The sequence below is a fragment of the Elgaria multicarinata genome, chromosome 4 (assembly GCF_023053635.1).
Source record: "Elgaria multicarinata webbii isolate HBS135686 ecotype San Diego chromosome 4, rElgMul1.1.pri, whole genome shotgun sequence".
Taxonomy (NCBI): domain Eukaryota; kingdom Metazoa; phylum Chordata; class Lepidosauria; order Squamata; family Anguidae; genus Elgaria; species Elgaria multicarinata.
In genome coordinates, this window is record NC_086174.1 from 37,762,075 (window position 1) to 37,787,086 (window position 25,012).

At 44.2% G+C, this 25,012-nt stretch overlaps 1 protein-coding gene across 1 annotated transcript; it reads right to left on the bottom strand.

Moving 5' to 3' along the window:
- Positions 1 to 997: 997 nt before the first annotated feature.
- Positions 998 to 23,722, bottom strand: TLR5 (toll like receptor 5). Its single transcript, XM_063125590.1, has 2 exons — positions 23,678 to 23,722; positions 998 to 3,673 (listed from the first exon to the last, which is right to left on the bottom strand). Exon 2 carries the CDS (start codon positions 3,659 to 3,661, stop codon positions 1,073 to 1,075), a length of 2,589 nt encoding a protein of 862 aa, XP_062981660.1. The 5' UTR covers positions 3,662 to 3,673; positions 23,678 to 23,722; the 3' UTR covers positions 998 to 1,072.
- Between the last annotated feature and the right edge of the window lie 1,290 nt (positions 23,723 to 25,012).

The following is a 25,012-nucleotide window of genomic DNA, read 5'->3' on the forward strand; positions in this document are numbered from 1 at the left end:
GAGCTTCTCCAAAATGGAATTTGGGTCCCAGGTTGAATGAGGTCCTGTGCTGCTGATCTAAATGGAATGAAGCACCCAATAAGGCTATAGTCTTCCAGTTAATTGAGAAATCATGATTGGGAGAGAGCTCCCCAAGGACATGGGGGGGGGTGATCTTGAAAAGAACATAGCCATGAGAAGGAGGCAGCCAGGTCTGTTGGAGCGCTGAAAGGGACCCAATGGGAAAAGTTCGCCACTCCATGGACTAATCTACACCAAGCAGGATATTGCACTATGAAAGTGGTATATAAAAGGCAGGAGCCACACTATTGCTTTATAGTGGTATTGAAGTGCACTGATAACTGTTTAGGCCCATTGATACATACCATATGCCGCTTTCATACCGCTATATTTATTTATTTCATTTATATCCCACCTTTTTTCCTCCAAGGAACCCAAGGTGGTGTACATAATCCTCCTCCTCTCCATGTTATCCTCACAACAACAACCCCGTGAGGTAGGCTGGGCTGAGAGTATGTGACTGGCCCAAAGTCACCCAGTGGGTTTCCATGGCCAAGTGGGGACTAGAACTTGGATCTCCTGACTCCCAGTCCAACACCTTAGCCACTACACCACAATGGCTCTATATCCTTTTTGGTGCGGCTCCTGCCTCTTATATACTGCTTTCCTAGCACAATATCCTGTTTGGTATAGATTAGGCCAGTGTTTCAATTTAGACCCTGAACTCATCAAGCCAAGAGATCAGCAGCAGGTTTTCAAGTCTAAGGGCAAGAGTAATAGACTTTTCCCTGACTAAACAACACAATGATTAATACTCCCTAAATCAATAGGAGTTTGTATAGTTATAAAACCATAACAAGCACAAAAGAAAGCCATTTCCTCCATGCAAGACTTGGATGTGGAGTCTTGCCCAGAGGAGTGAAGGGGAATGACATCAAGCAAATTTCAATGCTGGATTTGCCTTGCTCATATAGAGAGATTAGGGCTCGGCGTGTCTTAAGAATGGACTGGCACATTCATTGGAGAACTGGCTCTCTTAAACCACTGAAATGGCGGCCAGCCATCTTCCCAACTAAGTCACCCTTACAGTTTTCAATTCCAATGTCTCGGGTTTCTTCTTAACTTCTTTCTCCTTCAGTATTTGGTGAGAAAGTACGTTTAGAAACCACTCCACATCTTGGTGGTCTTCAGGCCACCTCAGGTACCGCCCTCTTTGCAAAAAGGCCCTGATCGGCTGATATTTCATCAGCTGGTACTGAGAAAGCGACCCAGCGACCACCATAATGAGGACATCTTTCAGGTCAGAAAAGTACCTACTCTGAGCAAAATTAAACGCCTCCACACACCAGCCGTCCTTCAGAAACTGCTTCGTCACGACGCAAATAGTTTTCCGACAGTTCCAAATGGCATCACGGATGTTGCTGATGTGGTCCTCTCCTGGCAGGAAATCTCTGTCTTCAAAGCAGAGAGCAAACCTGTTCTTGTCACAATATTTGGAGTCCAGGTGCTTGATCAAGCAATTTTGGACCCACTCAAAGTCCTTGCTGCTATAGCAGAGGTAGGCATCATATCTATATGTCTTTTTATCCAGCTCCTCTTGGAGCTCGTTCATAAATGCTCTTGTTACGGTCTTATACCAGACGAAACAAGTCCCCCTAAAGCGAGTAAAGCCAATCGCCAGCACTAAGAACATCGTAACAACAACGCAGGTGAAAATGAAGAGTGACAACTGTAGAGACTCCAAGTTCTCGCCTTCATCGCAACCATCAAAATTTAATTTATGAAGAAAAACGCCAGCCAGTTCAGGAGGTCCAAAACAAAACATTTCATCTGGTGATCCAGCTAAGGTGACGTTGGTTTGGTTTAGCCACACAATCAGGTTGTTTAAGTGGCAATTGCAGTAAAAATGATTATAGCTGATATTCAGATAGTCTAGAGTTGTAAAGAGCTGGGGATCTGGATGAAACAGCTGGTTGAATGATAATGAAAGGTTCCTCAGGCTCGGAGGGAAGGCACTGTGAGAAATGTAATTCAATTGGTTAGAAGCCAAGTTAAGCCTATTCAATGATACTAGGCCACTAAAGATACCCTCTGGAAGCAAACTAAGGTAGTTATTATCAAGATGGAGTGTTTCAAGCTTGGAAAGTGCCTTGAACACATCTAAGCATAAACCTCTCTGCCACACAAGGCTTAACATATTGTCGCCAAGATCCAAGTAGCGTAACTGACTGTTGTTTGCTACGTCGTTGTATTTGTAGCAATAAGAGAAATGATTGTTTCTCAAAAAGATAAACTGCACATCTGGAATTCGGAGCAGTTCATAGAGATCACCCAGGTTACCTAGCCTGTTTCCTTCCAAGTCAAGGTTTGTGGCATTTATAGCCGTGATTCGGTTAGTGCCTGTGGAGCTTAGCCGGTTGTCACCTAAAAAAGCATAATTGAGATTCGGAAGTGACCGGATTACTTTTAGGGCATTATCCCTGAGATACACTTCCTGAAGCCTTGGTAAGTGTTCGAATGTGCCCTCTTGAATCACCCCAATGTGATTATGTTGCAAGTCTAGATAAATCAGATTATGAAGGCCTTTGAAAGAATATGCAAGGAGTTCGCCCAGCAGATTGTCTGACAGATACAAGCGTTCCAGGCTCTGAAGACCGAAAAATGCTTCCTTTTGAATTTGATTGATATTATTTGAGTTAAGATCAAGAAATTTCAAGTCAGCAAGATACTGAAATACATATGGGTTAAGAGAAAAAATAAAGCTGTGTGAAATATTGAGTTCGAGAAGGCCACTCCTGGCAAGCCCTGCAAATGTATAATTGTCTGGATCCTGGAGGTTATTAAATCCAAATGATAAGCCGATTGAGCCAGAAGAGACCTTCAAAGACAGAAGTGGTGTTCCTTGGATAGCCGCACAGAATTGCTGGGTTGTAGCCACGTCCCACCCATTATTACCAACATCCAGCACGTCTATGAGAATATTTTTCAAAGGGTTCCCACAGGTTGCCCAGTCCACAGGATGCTCTGTATACAAGTGATTCGAATTGAGATCTAACAGCGTGAACCTTTTCCCCCGAAAGCTATCCAGATCTCCTTCACAGATGGTCTTGATGGGGTTTAATTTCAAGCTCAAAACGTCCAAGAATTTCATGTTGTAAAATAGTGGGTGGGGACGAAGCCGAGTGATCAGATTGAAGCGAAGATCCAGATACTGCAGAGAGACCAAATCTCGAAGGTAAGCGCCTTCCAGAATCGATTCATCAAGGCCGTTGGCATACAGCAGAAGGTTCTGTAAGTTCACCAGGCCCACAAAAGCCCCTTGGTCCAACACAAGCATTTTATTGTCAGCTAAATCCAGTTGAATAAGATTTGGCACATTCCAAAAAGCTCCTCTTCTTAGGGTTACAGGAGAAGCAAACTGTGTTCCAAGTGACAAAATCTTCAGTCGCTCCCGATATGGGAAGGAGGTGGCATTCACTTCCTGGATGTAATTGAAATCGAGAGAGAGCAAGACAACAGTTTCAGGCACAAGTGGAACCCATGTGAGGTTGCAAAAATGATAGTACGCAATCCTGCCTTCCGCTGAAAACTGAGGAACTGCCATCATTTCTCTGGGGGCATGCATCATTCCAATGAGAAATATGAGGTGATGGCGAAGCATGGTGCCCTTGTCCTGTGGAAAGGGTGGGGAGAAAGAAGACAGCATTGTAATTCACATTGGATAACAGAGGTCTGGGATAAACATAGCAATCTAAGTCTGGAATAGAGCAAAGGCCATCTAGTTCAATATCCTATTTCCAACAGTGGCCACCACATGCCACTGTGAGCTCATAAGCAGGGTATAAAATTGACGGCCATCCTACTCATCCCCTGCATTTGATAATCAAGGTATACTGCCTCTAAAGATGGAAGTTCCATTTGGTCATTATATCCAACGGCTGAAAAGAAATATGAGCATGGTTTAATCTATTGCTCAGACATGAGACTCACCGAAAGCGCAATCCTACACACTTACTCAGAAACAAGCCTCGCTGTGGTCAATGCTCCAAGTATGGGTGCACAAGATTGCGGGGGTGGAAGTCTTCTCAGCCTATCCTACCAGCCAGGATTGTTGGGAAGATCAACAGGATGCCACTAGGGCCTTAGATTACGTAGCAATGCAGGATTAGCAAACTAAAAATATGCCAAGATCTTGTAAAGTCCCCAAATTGGTCATGTTGTCCTGATTTAAGTAGCCTGTAAGAAAGCTACTTGGCCTTTGCCAAGGTCATTGCTTAGATCTAGCAAGGGCTGGAGACGTCTGAAAAATCCGCTATGGATTCAAATGAGTTTGGGTTTCAGTGAATTCAATCTGCGGATTCTGTAGTGGACCTGCTTTTTCCAAGTTGCGAACTTGCGAGGCATTTTTTTAAAACTTCTGGGGGGGATTTACGCAAGTGTGCATTTGCAAACCAGAATGAAATTCCCATACATCCCTAATGCCCCCATCCTATCAATGAGCAGGCAAAGGCATGAAAGACACCCAACAATACACTACACACAGACAGAACAGTTATTTACCAAAATCCAGTCACCCCTAGCAAGGACAGTTGTTAAACACGTTATGTAAGTTTCCAGTGTCTGGTTGGTAATAATATCCCAGAGGTTTCTTACAAGGAAAAACCCCAAGATCTAATTTCAATACGGCAGAGGTGCAGAAACTCTTTCAACCGGAGGGCGGGCTTCCATTTTAAAGCTTTCGGGGCCCGAATTGCAACGGTAGGCTGGGCCAAAGTGAGAAGTTGTAATCTAAAGACATCCTTCGGTAACCTGAGGGCATCAGGTTAGTGAAAGATGAAGCTATGCTGGCTGGAGAATGCTGGGAGTTGTAGGACGTTTTCTCTCTCGAAACGTGCCTAGGATTGCGCCCTAAATCTGTACTTACCAAGACACCAGATTCCTGCTGTTAAACTTTTTTTGTTTATAGGTTGGGGGAGATGGAGAGCGAGGGTTGGGCAGCCCTATTCCTCTCTGGATAACCCATTTAACCTAGGGTGACCATATGAAAAGGAGGACAGGGTCCCTGTATCTTTAACAGTTGCACAGGAAAGGGAATTTCAGCAGGTGTCATTTGTAGGCATGCAGCACCTGGTGAAATTCTCTCTTCATCACAACAGTTAAAGCTGCAGGAGCCCTACCTTCTTTTGTCTCTGGTCACTCCTGCGGCTTCAACAGTTGTGATGAAGAAGGAATTTCACCAGGTGCTGCATGCATGCAAATGACACCTGCTGAAATTCCCTTTTCTATGCAACTGTTGAAGATACAGGAGCCCTGTCCTCCTTTCCATATGGTCACCCTAATCTACCCCTTTTGCCTGTTGTGGTCATTATTGCCCCAAGGAGAGAAGAAGAGGAGGGATGCTTCACAAAAGCACGCTTGTGCACTTGCACTGTTGCTTGGGAATGGCCGTGGCATGGCCAGCTATCCACATAGAGCAGGGGTGTTGAACCTCATTCAGCCCGAGGGCCAAATTCCATCTCACAGAAGCCCTTGGGGGCTGCATTCTAGCAGTGGGCGAGGCCAGACAACAAGGGGGTTTGGCCAAAGACAAAAAGGGCAGTTCTGAGATACCAAAAATGCCAGAATTTAGTCCAAAGCCCTTAGTGCCAGTAACTAAGCTTTCACAGAGGCATTTCAAGTTTTTAAAAGGGTGGGGGGAAACACGCAATTGGCAGGAAACCACAAAACAATTGGTTGGGGATGGAGCCAGGGGAAGCAGGCATGGTCTATAGGGTCAGATTTGGACCCATGCCCCAGATTCAACACCTATCCTTAACCTGGTGCACTCCAGATGTTTTGGACTTACAGAAAGGAATTTCCCTACTCACCCCCACCCTGGGGCACTACAGATGTTTTGAACTTCAACTTCCATCAGCCCCAGCCAGCATAGCCTGGCCAGGAATACTGGGAGTTGTAGTCCAAAACATCTGAAGGACATCCAGTTGGGGAAGGCTGTAAAGGGCATGTTTTAGTCTGCACAAAACACTATGTTTTGATGGCACAAAAGCAAACAGTTGTCTGTGTGTGTGTGTGTGTGTGTTTGAAAAAAGTTTATTAAAATTATAGCTGAAATAACTGGCTGGGAACCAGAGGGAGAATTTTTGTACCCTTCAGCATAATTGTGTTCAAACTTAATAAGTGTAAACTGCTGCGGAACCAAATCCCTTCAAGCCATCCCATAAATGTATTCCATGGGGGAGAAAAGACTGGGCCCGGGGCCAGTAATTAACAAATAGGCCAATTCTATGAATTATAGATATTGAATAACTAAACTGCTGCATTAACAGTACAGACTGCCAGCATTTCACACAGACTGCTTGCTATCTATCTATCTATCTATCTATCTATCTATCTATCTTTTTTCCTCTGGAACAAATGCTCTTTTTTAAAGGGAGGATTACTAGAAGCCTTTGCTGTCTTTTGGAGCAGGACAGCTTCACTCAAGCATTGTTTCTTGTGGCTAACTGAAGAGCAGCCTGGGATTTCGACAGAACGCAGCTGAGCAATGAATCTAACCCAGCCTTCCCCAACCTGGAGCCCTCCAGATGAATTGGACTACAACTCCCATAATCCCTAGCCAGCATGGCCATGGTTGGGGAAGGCTGATCTCAGTGAAGGCTGGTGGCCCCAATGACAGTGGGGCAGTGAATCTGCTCCAGATGTCAGAACTCTAAAAGAGCACTTTGGATAGTTTCTTTAGAGTTCTTTTCCCCACCCCCAATTATTATTATTATTATTATTATTATTATTATTATTATTATTTATATAGCACCATCAATGTACATGGTGCTGTACAGAGTAAAACAGTAAATAGCAAGACCCTGCCGCATAGGCTTACAATCTAATAATTAATACTTTTATTTATTTTCCACAAAAAGGAAGGTACAAAAAAAGAAAAAGAAAAGAAAGAAACACTACAAACTATACAAACTACTACACCACGCATACATCTAGTAAAATAAACACAATACATAAGGCTGTATTTCATTTAAAGCGATCTTCATGTCAGACGGCAAACGTCCATTGTTTCTATATTGCCAGGTATGAATTTCATAACAACAAACTAATGTATATATATCAAAGGCAAAAGTACAGGTTATGTATAAAACCCACAAACAAATAAGTCATCCTTTTGCTGTTCTTGTATATACTCAATAAAAGGTTTCCAGTCCAATACATATGAGGCTATTGTTCTTTCATGTACTAGCGCCATTAATTTCGCCATCTCCGCCAATTCCATCACCTTGAGGAGCCATTCTTCCTTTAGAGTTCTGACTGGTTCCGACTGAAGCCTGGAGCAGATTCATTACCCCACCAACATTGGAGCCACCAGCCTCCTGGAGAAGATACTATATGGCACTGTGATCACCTCCCCATTTCCCCATGAATTGCAGAGAACTGTGGGTGGATTGGGGTGAGGACAGGTTTTATGTATCAGATGGACACGCTGTCTGCTCTAAAGCACCGTGCAGCGTGAAAGACCTCTCCTGTCCTCCCCCAAGTTCACTGGCACATTCAGAGGATTTGGGGGTGGGAGGGAAAGGGCGAGGGTTCCACAAAAACTACAGAAGACTAGAGGTGTGAAGGCCCAGAAAAAACCCAGAAAAATTCAGAAAAAAGCAGTTTTTCCCCATTTTTTCTGAAGCCTTTTTTGTTTTTTTCCTGAAAAATTGGGAAAAAATGAAAAAAAATGAAGAAAAATGGATTATGGGATGTTTTATTTTAGCATGATGAATAAAATGTTTAAGACAAAGTGTTCAGATATTTACTTCTCCAAATGATTTCTAAAAACTGTACAGTATCAGATTATTACAATGTCTGTGCACCAAGGACAAGCAAGTCCTAGGTTGTCAAACTGAGACTACAACTTTCAAATGCAAGAGGAAGATGCATTTCTGCCTCTAGGGGGCACTTCCATGGAAGCAGAGACTGAAACTAATACTGATAGCTATAGGTCAGAAAATGAGTCTGATTAAATTTCATGCATATTCATTGAATCTTGGTGTCTCCCCCCCCCCATTTTTCTCAGTTCTTTTTATGGGAATGGGGGCTTTATGTCTTGACACTGGAGGACTAGCGGAGACATAAATAATTTACTTTGTTACTAATGTCGGTGGTTTCTTCAGTGGCTGTTTTTTAAAATTGTTTTTGCCTGCTCCTCATAAACTGGCAGAACCAAAGAGGTTCCTTACAGTTCAGGTGTTCCTAACAGTTCAGGAGCATGAAGCTCCATTTGTTACCAAAAAAAAGTAAAAAAAGTAAATTCAATTTGTAATAATTGTTTGAATACACTACTTTTAATGTACCAAATGTAATAATTTTATGCCAAACCAACTTGGACATAATTACATTTCATGTTCCTAAAGCAACAAAGTGACTTTCAATTTGTAAAAAGTGCTAATATTGCATTATTTCAATTTTTCCAAAAATTTTCGTTTTTTCCATAAAAAAAAAACTGGGCTTTTTCCATGGCTTCAAAATTTCCGGAAATTTTACATCTCTACTGAAGACTGAGCCCACCCAACCCTTGTAGACCCCCTATTCTTGCCATCTGCCTTTCCATTTGGGAGCTAACCACCGAGTAGTATTAAATCTGCACCAGTCTTAACGCATACAACATGGTTTGCTCAAACCAGAAGTTGCTAGTTGATTCCCGGTCCAACAAAGATTGCGAACTCTGGTTTGAGCTAACCATGATTAGTGTACAGACATAATACTGCAACCCAGTTAGGTCCAAAAATGGAAGGGAGGGAGAGGAGAGGAGCCAAGAGTACCTAAGTCCATGGTGTGTTCCCAATTTACAAGCCATTTGGGGGTAACCTGTTGCTTTAATTCCTTTTATGCTACCTTAAGGTTGCCCCCAGATCCTTTACTGTTTCTTGGCTTTGCTTTTCTAATCAAGAATTTTCATGTTAGTACTAATATTTTATATGCCGCTTTGAGTGTATTTTATGTAGAAAAGCCAGTAAAAAAAAAAAAAAAAAGAGCAATCTAAAATTCATTAATGAATAAACTGTATTCCTTGGAGGTGAGCCTCTTGTTCCCAACATCAATAATAACTATAGAAAGAGCTGCATAGATGTTATCTTATCTTTTGGATTATTTGTAAGAATTTATGTCTCCCTGAGAAAAATTGATATTTAACAGATAAAACGGATAAAAAAACCTCTCTTTATCAAGGGTGGGTAACTTCAGCAGTCCAGGGGGCATTTTTGGATTCCCCCTGGTCTGCCACTCAGGGCCCATGCTGCTGCTGCTGCTGCCAAATTAAAAATCAAGAGTAGCAAAAAAAAAAGACAAAGAAAAAAAGGTGGTTTCCTGTTGAGATTCAGCAGCAAACCACTACGGAGCAGTTTGTAGATCAAATTTAGCTTGTTCTTATAAACTGCTGATTTTGTTGTTACCACTCCAAGTTTCAGTGGGCTTCTCTAAATGAGCGATTTATTGCACTGCCACAACCAGCTACTCACGGAAATTTGTGGGTCGATTAGATGACATTGTTAACAGCCAAGACGTCTTCCCCCGATAATTCCATGTTTTAATTTACAATGGATTTATTCTGCCACTAGATGACACTGATTCATTGAAAAGTATAGGTTGCATTAGCATTCCCTTTTCAATTCAAAATTACATGGTCACTGTCCGTTTCTGCTGATGTGAATGTGAAACGACCCCAGATGAGGTAAGGGTGAAAGTTTTTTTCTTCTTCTTGAAGTAGAGATGCCCTGCATTGCAAGGCTGGGGGACGGACAGACATGCAGTTCACGGGCTGTGTGTTGCCCACCTGTGCTCTCAATGTATCATTCAGTATCGCACTGGCATAGAAGAGGGGGGGGAAATGAAAGTCTATTGGCCTGTCACGCTCATTCTCTCCCCTCCCTCCCCCCTTCTCTCTCTCTCCTCCCTCCCCCCTTCTCTCTCTCTCACACACACTAAGTCTCTCACCCAGCTTTCTGTCTCTCTGCAGGCACACTCTTGCCTCAATTTGCAGTCCAGCTGATCAGTCCAGATCTCCTCCACATGATTCTTCCCTGTACAAGCAGGAAGAGATCTCAGCTTACATGCTCTTGGAGGTGTAAGATGGAGGGCAGCTGCCCTTGGCCCCAGTACACAAGCTCCGGCTTCTTGTCTTCCCCTCACCCACCCACCCCATCTATCTCTCCTCTTCAATACCAAATGGCTCCTAAGCCAGGCTTCACCACCAGAAGTGCAATCCAAGATTCCCTGTCTGCAATGAAAATTTTCATACCAGGAGGGAGTACAGTCTCAAACACACCTCTGTAGATCTAGGTGTGGTCAAAAGCATTCCTATAATGCCATAGAGACAGCAGCACTGAATAAATGACCCCAAAGGAAAGAGGAACTCTGCTCTAAGCTAGGGTGGACCATATGCAAAGGAGGACAGGGCTCCTGTATCTTTTACAGTTGCATAGAAAAGGGAATTTCAACAGGTGTCATTTGTATGCATGCAGAACCTGGTGGAATTCCCTCTTCATCACAACAGTTCGAGCTGCAGGAACCCTGCCCTCTTTTGTATCTGGTCACTCTAGTATAACTCCTGCAGCTTTAATTATTGGGATGAAGAGGAAATTTCACCAGGTGCTGCAGGCATACAAATAACACCTGCTGAAATTCCCTTTTCTATGCAACTGTTAAAGATACAGGAGCCCTGTACTCCTTTGCATATGGTCACCCTACTCTAAGCTCAGCTTGTAGAATTGTTGTGTCAAAGCAAGTTTGCAAAAGTTAGCAAAAGTAATTCAGTGGTTTTCATTCAACAACTTTGCCCTCACAGTTGCACAAGCAAGTGGGGAAGGAAAGGGCAGCCCAGCCAGTTCCTTCTCTTTACCCAACTACGTCTTCCACTGTTTAAGCAACAGCAGAATGAGCTAAACCCAGTCCTTTTTGCTGACAGCACTGAAATCCTGAATCAGGATTTCCTGAGTGTAAAAGGAATAATAATAATAATAATAATAATAATAATAATAATAATAATGGTGACCATATGAAAAGAGGACAGGGCTCCTGTATCTTGAACAGCTGTATTGAAAAGGGTATTTCAGCAGGTGTCATTTGTATATATGGAGAACCTGGTGAAATTTCCTCTTTGTCACAACAGTTAAAGCTGCAGGTGCCCTGACCTCTTTTAAATCTTGACACTCTAGTATAGCTCCTGCAGCTTTAACTGTTGTGATGATGAGGAAATTTCACCAGGTTCTCCATATATGCAAATGACACCTGCTGAAATTCCCTTGTCTATACAACTGTTAAAGATACAGGAGCCCTGTCCTCCTTTCCGTATGGTCATCCTAATAATAATAGAATGATATACACCACTGGCTATGAAAAAACTACAGCAACAGGAAGAGGTCACAATTATTCCATTAATCACATCAGTCACTGGCATCACATTGAAAAACTATACAGAAAACCTTCAGAAACTGAGCTCTATTTTCCTATACATCACAAGGATGTATAGAATAGGAATCAACCTGCCTAACTCTATGTAATCCTAGATCCTAACTCTAACTTCTAACTCTACAATCCTAACTCTATGTACACAACAAAGCGTCTTGTGGCACCTTAAAAACTACATGTTTATTTTGGTTTACGATTTTGTGTTCCACTTCATCTGATGCTCATGAAATCTTATGCCAGAATAAATGTGTTAGTTTTAAAGGTGCCACAAGACTCTTTGTTGTTTTGGATGCAGAAGACTAACATGGCTACCACTCCGGAATATATCTACACAGAATTTAATCCCACTGAGTCAAAGGAGGGGGTAATTTCCTAGTAAGAGTGCAATTCTACACGTTTACTCAGAAGTAAGCCCCATGGAAGTTACTTCTTTCACAGCACACCAAGTTGACATTTTCATTGAGCTAACTACCATGACCCCAAAATCCCTTTCTGACAACATAAATCCTTACTTCACGTATATACTGATGGGGTCCGAGCTGGTGGCGACTGATCAGGAACGGGATTTTGGGGTTTGTAGCTTCTGTGAAAATGGCAAATCCCCATGTTAGGATCATTAGGAAAGGAATCAAAAATGAAACTACCAGTATTGTTACGCTCTTATCTATAAAGCTATGACATACTGTGTACAATTCTGGTCACTGTACCTCAAAAGGGACACTATAGAGCTAGAAAAGGTGCAGAAAGGGGCAACTAAAATAATTAAAGGGCTGTAGCAACTCCCCTATGCAGAAAGTTTACAATGTTTATATCTTGAAAAAAGAGTAAGGGCACAATCCTATCATTAAATGAAGCTGAATGATGGGAGATTGAGGACAAACAAAAGGAATTACATCTTCATTTAAGCATCCAAAAGCCATAATAAACTCGAGAGTCCCTAAGATGCCATAGTATTCTTTGTTGTTTTTCTTGCAACAATCTAACATTGGCTATCCCTCTGCAAATAGTTAAACTATGGGATTTCCTTCCACAGGTGGGGTGATGGTCACCAATTTAGATGGCTTTAATAGGGGATTATACGAAATCAAGGTGAACGAGATCTTCTGTCAATAGTCACAATGGCTACCTGCTAACTCCAGAATCAGAGGAAGCACACCACTAAATACCAGTTGCTGGAATCAACAGCAAGCAAGGACTGTTGTGCTCATGTCCTTCTTGAAGGCTTCCCATAGGCATCTGGCTAGCTACCATGGGGAACAGGAGGCTGGACTAGATCATAGAATCATGGAATAGTAGAGTTGGAAGGGGCCTATAAGGCCATCGAGACTGCCTGCTCAATGCAGGAATCCACCTTAAAGCAGATGGCTATCCAGCTGCATCTTGAACGCCTCTAGTGTGGGAGAGACCACTACCTCCCTTAGTAATTGGTTTCATTGTTGTTCTGCTCTAACAGTCAGAAAGTTTTCCTAATGTTAAACTGGAATCTGGCTTCCTATAACTTGAGTCCATTATTATGTGGACTCTGGGATGATCAAGAAGAGATCCTAGCTCTTCTCTGTGTGACAACCTATCAAGTACTTGGAAGAGTGCTATCAGGTCTCCCCTCAGTCTTCTCTACTCAAGACTAAACATTCCCAGTTCTTCCAGTCTCTCCTCATAGGGCTTTGTTTCCAGACACCTGATCATCCTCGTTGCCCTCCTCTGAACTCCCTCCAGCTTGTCTGCATCCTTCTTGAAGTGTGGTGCCCAGAACAGGATGAGGCCTAACCAGTGCTGAATAGAGGGGAACCAGTGCCTCGTGCGATTTGGAAGCTGTACCTCTCTTAATGCAGCCCAAAATAGCATTTGCTGGATCAGACCAAAAATCAGCCTTTGGTCTGATCCAGCAGGGCTCTTCTTGTGTTCCCATTGAATTCAAGAAGACTTATTGCCAGGTTGGCAGTTCTGCAATTGGCTCAGTTTTCAAATTATAACAAAATTAGAGTGGTTATTCTTATGTACCCGGAATAGCAGCACGCACACACACACACACACACACACACACACACACACATGATGGAGGCATCAGCAGGCTTGGAGAAACCCCAAAGGTTGCAGAAGTAAAAAAATATCATTAGAAATATAATGGCAAAATGAAGTATTGTTGAGGAGGGCATGGCTAATTTCAATACTGAATACAGGGCAACACAGCAGGTCCCACTCATTATGAGTATTTATGATTCCATCTTCCAAACAGCATGAATATTTTACTGAAGAAGACATGAAAAAAAGATCCCATTTTGCCCAGTAACTGGTCTGGGTTGTTGATGCTCAAGTCAATGATCTTGCTCAGTGACGTGCATATGCAGAAAGCCTTCAACAAAAGCCAATGTCCCGAATTTCTCTTTTTTAAAAACAAAAAGCAAATTGTTGTATTTATTATATCTGATTAACTTCTAGCCAGCTTACTTCCTAATGTAGTATGATACAATCATGAGCGAAATGAGCTATTAAATGAGCTATGTAACTTGGGACCATTTTCTAAAACATTAAAGCAATGACATATATTTAAAATGTTATACTTCGTTACATAGCTCACGTAGTAGAAAGGTTCCATTTGGCTGTAGAGCAACAGGTTTTTATGGTTGTAACACAATTAGTGTGCATTTTTTGTTGAAGAACCTTCTAACATAGAAGTCAGAAACTTGATCTCAAAGATCCATGAAGGGGAACTTTTTAATACAGGAAGAGGCAATTTGATGTCCTCTGGAAGTTTTGGACTCCAACTCCTATAACCCTGACCATTGGCCATGGTGGCTGTGGCTTGTTGGAGTTGGAGTCCAACACATTTGGAGGGCATCAGGATGCCTAGCCTTGTTTTTGTTTAGAAAAGCCTTCCCCAACCAGATGCCCTCCAGATGTGTTGGAATACAACTCCCATCATCCTCAATTGTTTGGTGTTGTAGTCCAACACAGGTTGCATAAGGCTGTGTTAACATATGCTGAGCTGGTGGATTGGAAGAGAGGCTCTCATGCGTGCTTTCTGTAATCCTGCCCTTTGTACTCAGCAATGCTAGGAACAGCCTCGATAAACTTTGAGCCATAATCAATAACTTCTTTACCTTTGGGAACTGTCTGGAGGATTTCCAGATTTGAATTAAAAAATCTCAGCTCCCCCTACTCTGCTAGCCCCGCCAAAAGCAAAACAGTAGAGGCTGGTGGCTCCGATGCCAGTGGAGTGGTGAATTTGTTCCGGGTTTCAATCAGAACCAGGCAGAACTCTAGAGGAGCTATGATAGCTCCTCTAGAGTTCTGCCTGGTTCTGACTAAAACCTGGAGTGGATTCACCACTCCACTGACATCGGAACCACCAGCCTCCACTGAAGCAAAGTGGAGCAATGGAAGAATTGGCCCATTGTCTACAGTCGTGTTTACAGTCACAGCTGGGAATGAATTTGCGAATCCTGGTTGGAGCGTGACCGTTGAAACACGATCTGTGCATTTTTGCTCATATTTACAGCCATGGCAACATGGTCAATGGCTGCCGACTGTTTGCCAGGGTCAGTGAGGTTCCTTGGCTGAAATGCCCCCCATTCACTGCGGAGAGCTTCATTCATAGCCCAACTCAACCCAGCCCAGACCTGGACTGGTAGCTGGTCTGAAAATAGGAGGAAAAGATCACCAACATCACAGAGTTATTGTAGAAATGGGCGAGATTCAGGTTAGGCCAGAGCACACTTCTAAATCAGCATTCCCCAACCTGCTGCCCTCCAAGTGTTTTCGACAACCACAACGTCCATCATTCCCAGCCAGAGATTAGAAACAAGCGATTTCCTCTCCTCCCTCCCACACTGCAATAATACTTTAAAAAAATGTGCCAATGGAGGCTTTAAAAGCCTAACTGCAGCACTGGGGGTATAAGGGGGGGTTGCTACTAAGGAGGGAAGGACAATCCCTTCCCCCCCCCATGCTGTGACCCTCCCTCCAAAAACACCCCTCCCACACTGCAAGAAGGCTTTTAAAAAGCCCTTTGCAGTTGAGGGGGTATTTTCAGGGGGGTTGCTGCTAGAGAGGGAAGAACTAGTCCTCCTCATGTGGTGGACACCTCCCCCCAATAGCCCACCTCCCCTTCAGCAATCAGTTTTTTTAAAAGCCTCCATTGGCACCAGTGGAGGCTTTTAAAATGCCCGATTGCAGTGGGGAGGAGTGAAATGCGTGTGATTTGTGTGAGTGTGGGGCCACGTGCCAGCAGAGGGATGGCCCCATGCACTGCTGGCACGTGGATGCCAATGTGCTTGCCTGGAACCAGTTCTGCTCTCGGCTAAACCAAGTCCCCACCCCCACCCCAGTTTAAAGAGACACTGGAATCTTCTTGCTTCTGGTTTTAAGTGACAAACTCATCAGATCATTTCCCCTGTACATACAAACGCCTTGAACAATGCAAGGAAGTTGTCACCAGTAAGTGAGATGGGAACACCCAGAAGGAACACATTACAGTTCTTCCCTAAAAAGCTTCAAGGGTGATACCTGTGATATGTTGAAATTCCAGTCAAGTTTGTTCTCTCTGGTTTGCTTAACTACAAAAAGAATCCAGATTGTTTTCTCTATACTTTCATGCATTCCCCAGTCTGGTACCTTTCAGGCTTTTTCAGCTATAACTTCCAGCATTATTGACCACTGGCCATGCTGACATGGAATGATGGGAACTGAAGTCAAAAACATCTGGAGGGCACCAGGTATGGAGAAGGCTGCTATATTTTTAACTCCTGCCATTCTAACCTGTTGAACTTGTGCAAGGTTCCTCTTTTTAACCCAAGGATACCCTTAAGGCCCTATTTAGAAGGCAGTTCAGACAACACTTCAGGCTCTTGGTTAGTGAAACTGTGGTTCTCTGGGGTTAGCACTAACCACAAGCTGTGTTGTCACACGCAACGCTTTTAGCTACAGATGATCCAATTGTGGTTAGTGAGCAGGGTTTCGCAAAATGCTTCACGCAAGACACCTTAAACCCAGCTGCTTAACGAAAAGCTTTAACCAGCAGGGTTTAAGGTGTCTTCTGGAACAGGCCCTACAACACAAGGGTACTAATACTAAGAGTTATCTGACCTTCCTGTAACCAGCTGCATATGTAGAAAAGCAATTCAGAACATTCAGTACTCAGGACAGAAACTAGAGGCTATTGACACTCCCAAGGGCCATGTGAATCTCTCACTTAGATGTCAGCAGGAAAGGAAGAGCCAGCAAGTCCAATAATCAAGGCAATGAGGATTTTCCATTTACAGCAATCAGACTTGCAAGGGCTGTTTGGTTTGTTGATTGGATGACTTTTACTGACCCGCAAGTAAATATGATGATCCATGGGCACAGTATCTGATCATTAAGGTAATGGAAAAACTTGTACATTTGGCCCAAACGAAAGCAACGATACATGAGGCAAATAATTACAAAGTGGTAAAAAATTGCAGGACTATAATATCAATCATCTTAAAGTCAATACCAGATTGAATAGATTAAATGAGATCTGATGCTTTCTTTAGTGAATTCATTGTTTCAGCTGTTCCCAGCTGCTCTAACATGCTCTGCTGATAATAATTTTATATACAAATATCAGCCAGATAAAAGCCAGACTCCTCCTTTTTATTAAACACTTTTTCCCAGCCTGCCACACTCTTTTTTTAAACCTACACCAGCTGCAAAGGTTACAATCTGCAGTGGAATACTGGCATGGGGAGTGGAGCAGGGTTACCTTTGGCACCCACCCACCCACTAAGAATCCCCTCAGACACTTTTCTCTCCCATGGGCGAAAAGGTAAAGATACTTGCATCTTTGTTCTCCATGGGGGGAAAAGAGCATTCTGGGAAGTGGCCATTTTCAGTGGAAAACCTGCTAAGGGAACATGATGAAGAAGGCTGCTCCTGTATCTTCTTCCCGCTGTAGATTGCAGAAACATCAGTACAAATACTCAACACAATACTGCATGTAGTTTGGCCTTAGCATCTTGGCTAGGAATAATCTGACCATAGTAGCCCATGCTCTGGTAACTTCCTGATTGGACTACTGTAATGTGTTGTATCTGGACCTGCCCTGGAAGACGACCTGGAAGCCTCAACTACTGCAGAATGTGGCTACTGGAACCTTAATGGGTGCAGCCAGATAGGATCCTATTACACTAGTCCACTGGTTACGTCTTTGCTTCCAGGCCCAACTTAAAGGGCTGGTGCTTAAGCTATAAAGACCTAAATGTCGTGGGAGCCAAATACCTGCCTCTCCCCATACCAGCCTGCCTGTGTCTTAAGATCTGTAGGGGAAGCTTTTCTCAAGATGCCTTCTACTTGTTGAAGGACAAATAGGGAATGGGATTTCTCCATTATGGTGTCCCATTTGTGAAACTCCTATGAAGGTGCACCTGGCGCCAACCTTGTAGCCATTTCAGCACCAGATCAATACTTTTCTGTTTTCCTGGGCCCTTTAAACCAGTCAGTCTGTTTTGTGGGGTTTCCATTACAAACCTTTATTGTTTTACAATGGTATTTTATTGTTTTCATTACATATTTATTGTTCACCACCCTGATATCTTTTGATGAAGCTCAGTTTATAACTATCCAAATAGAGAAATAAGTCCATCCGACACACCAGACTGGTCAGCATGTACTATGTATTTCAAATTATTTTCAGGTCTCTTTATAGCACAGAATTAGCTACATTTGTATTCTACACCGAATTGCTCTCTATAATTCAAAGTTTTTATATTTCTTCATCAACAGAAACTGACCTAGAAAATGTATTATTCCTCACACCAATTGTCTAGATGAATTCACATTTTATGTTATTTCTGTACCTAATGATCCCAAGGATGTATTGTATTGTTGTATTTAATGTTGTTCCCTGCCTCGATCTAGAGGGAGAGGTGGGTAAGATATATATATATAAATTTTTTAAAGTTGTCCTTTAAGAATATGCATCTAAAAATGTGTTTTAGGTGCAGATTTTAAAACAACATCAACTTTACAATGCAAAGCCATACAAATTACAACCCAACCTGTCCATACACACCTATGTTAGCAGTTTGTGGCACACCAGTGACCTGAAAGCGGGGGCATGGACGGACCCCCCCAAACCAATTGTCTTCCATTTTATGAATGCATTCCTTTACTTGCTGCAATCATCTAGGGCAGCAAGTAGCTAGTTAAGAGCCAAACTTCTATTACAAGATGGGACCCATACATATAGATATTCTCATATCTTTTGGTTTTTTACCATGAGCAATATATAAACTCTTATCTACGAAGGGCTTATAAACACATTTTATTCTATGAGTGGGAGGGGGGGAAATGAGCACTGATTGCAGGTCTCTTTTTCTGCTTAAAATGTGGACGGAAAATCCTGCCATTCAGCCATCGAACAGGTACCTGTCAGTCACACTTATGCTTACCACTATCCCCAACATGACAACTTGCAGGGTGAAATTGCTCTTTCCAGCAATGTCTGCAAGCAGTCTAACTGCAGGGAAAGCGTTCATGGAGAACATGGGTGCTTGCTAGGACAAAACCATCTGGGCTCCTTGCGTCTGGAAACACCCCCCCCCCCAAAAAAAATAATTCCTGCAAAATGTGTTGAACATTTACTGAATATGACTTCAGCAATGAACAAATTATTATGATTAAGGTATTATTATTATTATTATTATTCAGTCTAATTTAAAAGACAATGGTTGTGAGGAGAAGACACTAAAATAAGTTCAACCAAATGGGGAAAGGGGTAACTCCTATCTTCAAGAAAACTTAGGCTTAATCTACACCAAGCAGGATATAGCACTATGAAAGGGGTATATGGTATGTGTCAATGGGCATATATGGTATGTTGTCAGTGCACCTCAATACTGCTATAAAGCAGCAGTGTGGCTCCTGCCATTTATATACCACTTTCATACTGCTTTCATAGTGCAATATCCTGCTTGGTGTAGATTAGGCCTTAATCAGTCTCCAGTAAGTCTCTAGCCAGGTCCGGTCCTGAAAGTTGTGGAGACTGGGGTGTTTGGAGTAGCAGTGATGTCACTGGGCCTAAAGAGGGTCAAGAGTTACATCACAGGGAGTAAAGGGGTTCGAGAGTGACATCACAGAGAGTGAAAGGAGCTGAGAGTGACGTCATAGGGAGTGAAGGGGTCAAGAGTGATATCATAGGGAGTGATGGGGGGCTTCATGGAAGGTAATTTCCCCTCCTTTCCAAGTAGGCTTCAGAACCTCCTTCCTTGTCAAGTCCCACCCCCACATCACTCATCACCACTACCAGATACCCACCTCTGCCCCCTTTCCCACTCCCCACTTCCCAGTCCCTTCTGGGGACACACACACTGAGGTTTCCTCCTTACCTCCCAGCCAAATTCCTTCCAGCCCATTGTGAACTTGCAGAGAAGTGTGCTCTGCATGTGGGGACGGACCCCTAAGTCTGTTGCCTCATGTTTGGCCCTCTGAGCATGTGCAGGGAATAGCTAAACTATAGTACTGTGGCTCATTAGGGAGAGGGAGAGAAGGAGGGCTTGAATTCGGGGAGGAGAGAGGACACTGATTTGGGATTCACGCGGCCTGCCCATGAGCTTGCTCCTCCGCCCCTTGTAAGGCTATTGTAGGAACTGGGCTGCCTCAAGGACTGCCTGCCTTGTCCTCCTGTGAATCTGCCCATCCATTCATGGGGAAGGGCCACAGCTCAGTGGTAGAACACCTGCTTGGCACACCGAAGGTCCCAGGTTCAATCCCTGGCATCTCCCTGGAGAGCCACTGCTGCCCGTCAGTGTTGGCAATACTAGGCTAGATGGACCAAGGGTCTGACTCAGTATAAGGCAGCTTCAGATATTCCTTGGGATCCCAACGTAGCTTGGGATCCCAATGTGAACAGTAATTCAAAATTAGGAGGAAGGGGATGAGATGTAACAACAGGGTAAGAGTGGCACACATGGTTCCCACATAAAAGGCAGAATGTTTGTGAACTGCCCAGAGAGCTTTGGCTATTGGGCAGTATAGAAATGTAATAATAAATAAATGTTATCAGGTTTGTTTGATTATGTAGTTTTATTTATAAACCAGAGTTAGCTGCTACTGCCAGGTCAGGTGGTAGAAAAAGGCAGGACGTTGCAGAATTCTTACATGTATATTTAACCCTGGCCAAAGTGCGACGCAGCACAGAAGTGTTCTGCTTAATCTGTAGCAATCATTTCCTTTTGTGGTACTGCTGCAAAATATTACCAACGTAGTCAACTTTTCATAAACCGCACTTTACTATCCCAGAACCTCTCCACATGTTTTCCCAATGGTAGGGGTAGATTTCTAAAATGAGACGTGCCATGGCTCACTTCCTAAGGAACCAAAGTGCAAGCCTCACTCCCAGTCACTGATGTGTGCAGCCTAACACAGATAGCTAACACAAATAGGTGAAAAAAGTAACTCTGCACATAATCAGGGGCACTTTCTTTCATTCACTTTCTCCATACACTCCTCTCAGAGTTCAGCTCTTTATCCTTATGAAAGGAAGTGGGGGAAGACACTTTAGGCCAGACATCTCCAAAATGGTGCCCTCCAGATGTGCTGGGCTACAACTTCCAGCAATCCCAGACAATTGCTGTCTTGGGGATGCTGTGAGATGTAGAATAACACATCTGGGTTTGGAGGTGTGTCAACCAGTTCTGGATGGGGTTACACTCCCTCTGAAAGACTGTATTTGCAGCTTGGGGGTGCTTCTGGATCCGTTGCTCCAAATGACAGCCCAGATAGATGCACCGGCCAGGAGTGCCTACTATCAGCTTCGGCTGATACGCCAGATGCACCCTTTCCTAAAGTTGGAAGACCTAAATATGGCAGTACACACAATGGTAACTTCGAGGCTCAACTTCTGTAATGCGCTGTACATAGGGCTACCTTTGTACCTAGTTCGGACATTTGAACTAGTTGAAAATATAGTAGCCAGGTTGGTCACCAGTACACCTAGGGGTGACCATATTATACCAACATTAAAATCACTCCACTGGCTGCCAATTAGTTTCAGGGTGAAGTACAAAGTGTTGGTTATTACCCTTAAAGCCCTACATTGTTTGGGTCCAGGATCACCTCCCATACAATCCACCCCACATACTCAGGTCCTCTGGGGAGAACTTACTCCAGTCAGCCATATCTACCCTGGGAACAGTTACCTGGAGGACCTTTTCTTCTGCAGCTCCCAGACTGTGGAAGACTAGTCTCTTCCGGCAGGCCTACCCAGATGAATTTTAACCTAAGAATTTTAAGATGTTCTGATTGTTATTTTAATATTGCATTTAGTTTTATATGCTCTTTTAATCAGTTTTATGCATTTGATTTATATTGTATTATTGTATTTCATGTTCCCCGCCTCGATCCATAGTGAGAGGCAGGTAAGAAATCATCATCATCATCTGCTGGTATTTGGATAAATTCCTGGATGAGAAGGCTATCAATGGCTACTAGCTCTGATGGTTATGTGCTATCTCCAGTATCCGAGACAGTAAGCCTGTGTGCACCAGTTGCTGGGCAACATGGGTGGAAGGGTGCTGTTGCACAATGTCTTGCTTTGCTGGTCCCTGGTCGACAGCTGGTCGGCCATTGTGTGAACAGTGTGCAGGACTAGATGGAGCCTTGTTTGATCTAGCATGGCACATCTTATGTTCTTATGGAAGATGCTTTAGGTGATGTTGCTTCCTATGGTTCATCTGGAGCAGAGTTCAGTATCCATCCAAGAGGGAGGAAAAGGCATTTTAAACATGCTCAGAAGCACTGTCTTGAGCCTTATTCCATATGGCCCTCCTGATACTAAGCTCCATCTCTCAATGATGATAATTTATCTCGGCTTGCTACGTATGTTATTTCCAATTATGAACCGCTGCCTCCCACAATAGAAGATAAAATGTTAAAGGATGTGGCCACAGTCATCAACAGGGATGCTGTAGCAGAGGCAGGAACAGAGTGAAGCCAGAGGGCTTCTCCCTAAACCAGTGGTGTCCAACCTGTAGTGATGACCACTATTTCGGATGGCTTTAAAAAGCGATTGGACAAATTCCTGGAGGAGAAGGCTATCTATGGCTACGAGTCCTGATGGCTATGTGCAGCCTCCAGTGTCATAGATAGCAGGCCTATGTATACCAGTTGTTGGGGAATATGGGCAAGAGGGTGCTGTTGCACAGTGTTCTGCTTGTGGGTCCCTGGTCAAGAGCTGGTTGGCCACTGTGTGAACAGAGTACTGGACTAGGTCTGATCCAGCACCGCTTGGTCTGATCCAGCAGGGCTTTTCTTACGTTCTTATGTTAAGCTCTTTCAACCCAAGGATTGAATTCTATTTCAGAGGAGCTCTCAGGGCCTACTTTCCATTGGAGCTAAAGAGTCCCCAATCCCAGCATGTTTTACTTAAGCTCTTACTGCTAGAAAAGGGGAGGGGGAAGAGATGCACAAACCTGGGTAACCACCAAATAATCAGTGGTCAAGGGGGAAGGGAGCCAGGGAAGGGAGCATGGCCATCTGGGGCTGGATTTGGCCACGGCTCCCTGGCTCTGCAGCTATGCTCCCACTTCGACATGCATTTACCCCCACCCCCACCCCCACCCGCAGGGGGTCTGCAGGGTTTCAGACAGGAATCTCATTCCCATTCAGCCCTACCTGGACTTCCCAAGGCCTGAACGTGAGTCTTTCCGCGTGCCAAGCAGGCCCTCTGCCACTGAGCTAAGGAAAGCCTCGCCCTTAGCGCAGTCGCCCAAGCCTCCCGCTTGCTCCTGCCAAGCAAAATAATTCATTTGGGCTTTCTTCGCCCCTCTCCCTGGGCAAACCAGCTCCACCCCTTGCGCGCGGGAAAGGCAGAGCGGGCCGGCTACCGGCTCTACCCGCGGCGTCCCTGCGCAATCCCGTTTTCCAACCGAGGTCGCCACTCCGCGAGCCTGAGGACTAGCCGCACGCCTCCTGCGTTACGCTTCCTGCGTTGCGCTCCTTTGCCCTCCTTCGCCGCAGGCCGATTCCTGGACAAAGGCTCCGCCCCTCCCTCAAACTTCGCCTATCCTTCCGCTTATCCGTAAACAAGAGCGGCAATGCTGGGAACATTCCTCCCAGCCCCGTCGATCGCGTCTCCTCGCGGTTCTCCAGAAGGCGCGATCGCTTTCCGGATAACCCTCCTCCCAACGGCGTCGTTCGGCGAGCGAGAAATAAACCCTCTCCCTATCGAAATGCCGGCTACCGTTCCGTGCAGACTTACCTGTGGCCCTCGACGGGGCTTCCTTCCGAGTCGGCTCTGCTTAGACTCGTGTGGGACAGAAACGGATGTCCAGGGTTTATGAAGACGCCACGGGATCAGCCCGCGCTTTTTCTCCGCGGTGTTAACATTACCGAAAGTACCATTGCTTCATCATAGAGGGAATCATGGCATCGGGAAACTGGGGACTGATTGGCGCTCCAGGCTAAATCAGTCCGTTACAAGAGGCTGCGCGTTCGACGGGAGGTTTGCCCTAAAGGCAAGTTTAGGGACTTCACCGGCCTGTCCCTCCTCTTTCCTTGAAAGGGAGCCGAGAGTCTTTTCTCGGGTCTCAGGGTGGGGTGTCTCAGGCACGCCTGGAACTCTGCGCTGGATCGGACTCTCCTGCTAGCACTGAGATCCTAATACACTGCACAACATTAAGATCGCAAAGTTTGGCGGTGCAGTGTTAGGATTCCGTGAATGAGACGGGGCAATTGCACTATAAAAGCCACGTCTGGAAGCACTCCTCTTCTTGGAAGTAGCTCCCATTGAACTCAAGGGTGCTTCCTTCAAAGTAAAGATGGACCACCAGGCTCTTAAGCTTCAATCCTAAACTCAAGTCCTTGGGAGGAAACCTGTAGATAGTTGACTTCTGCAGGATGAGTATACCTAAGATGAGGAGAATGGGCTGAAATTTGCTCTGAATTTGATTCCATTGTTTCCCATGTGTATAAGGACGGGATGGCAAAACTGTGGGAGGTGATGGCTTGCGAGTCAGGTTAAGGAGGAGGCCAGGATTCCCAAGAGTTCACAGTTCTTTTGTGATATATGGCAACTCCACACCCACACCCACCCACCCACCCCGCACACTCACACACATGAAAAGTCTCCAAAAGAGAAGAAAAATACACAAAGGCAATATTAGCCTAGAAGTCTTTACTGATGAATAAAGGTGGGTAGGGCAACTAAAACAATTAAGAAACTGGAGCATCTCCCCTATGAGGGAAGGTTACAACAACTGGGATTGTTTAGCTTGGGAAAAAGAGGCTAAGGGGAGACCAGATAGAAGTATACAAAACTATGCATAGTGTGGAGAATGTGGATAGGGAGACATTTTTCTCCCTCTCTCAAAATACTAGAACCCGGGGTCATCCCATGAAGCTGATTGGTGGGAGATCCAGGACAAATAAAAGGAAGTACTTCTTCACATAGTGCATAGTTAAGTTATGGAACTCACTACTACAAGATGTAGTGATGGCCAACAATCTGGATGGCTTTAAAAGGGGGTTGGATAAATTCCTGGATGCAAAGGCTATCAATGTCTACTAGCACTGATGGCTATATGCTACCTCCAGT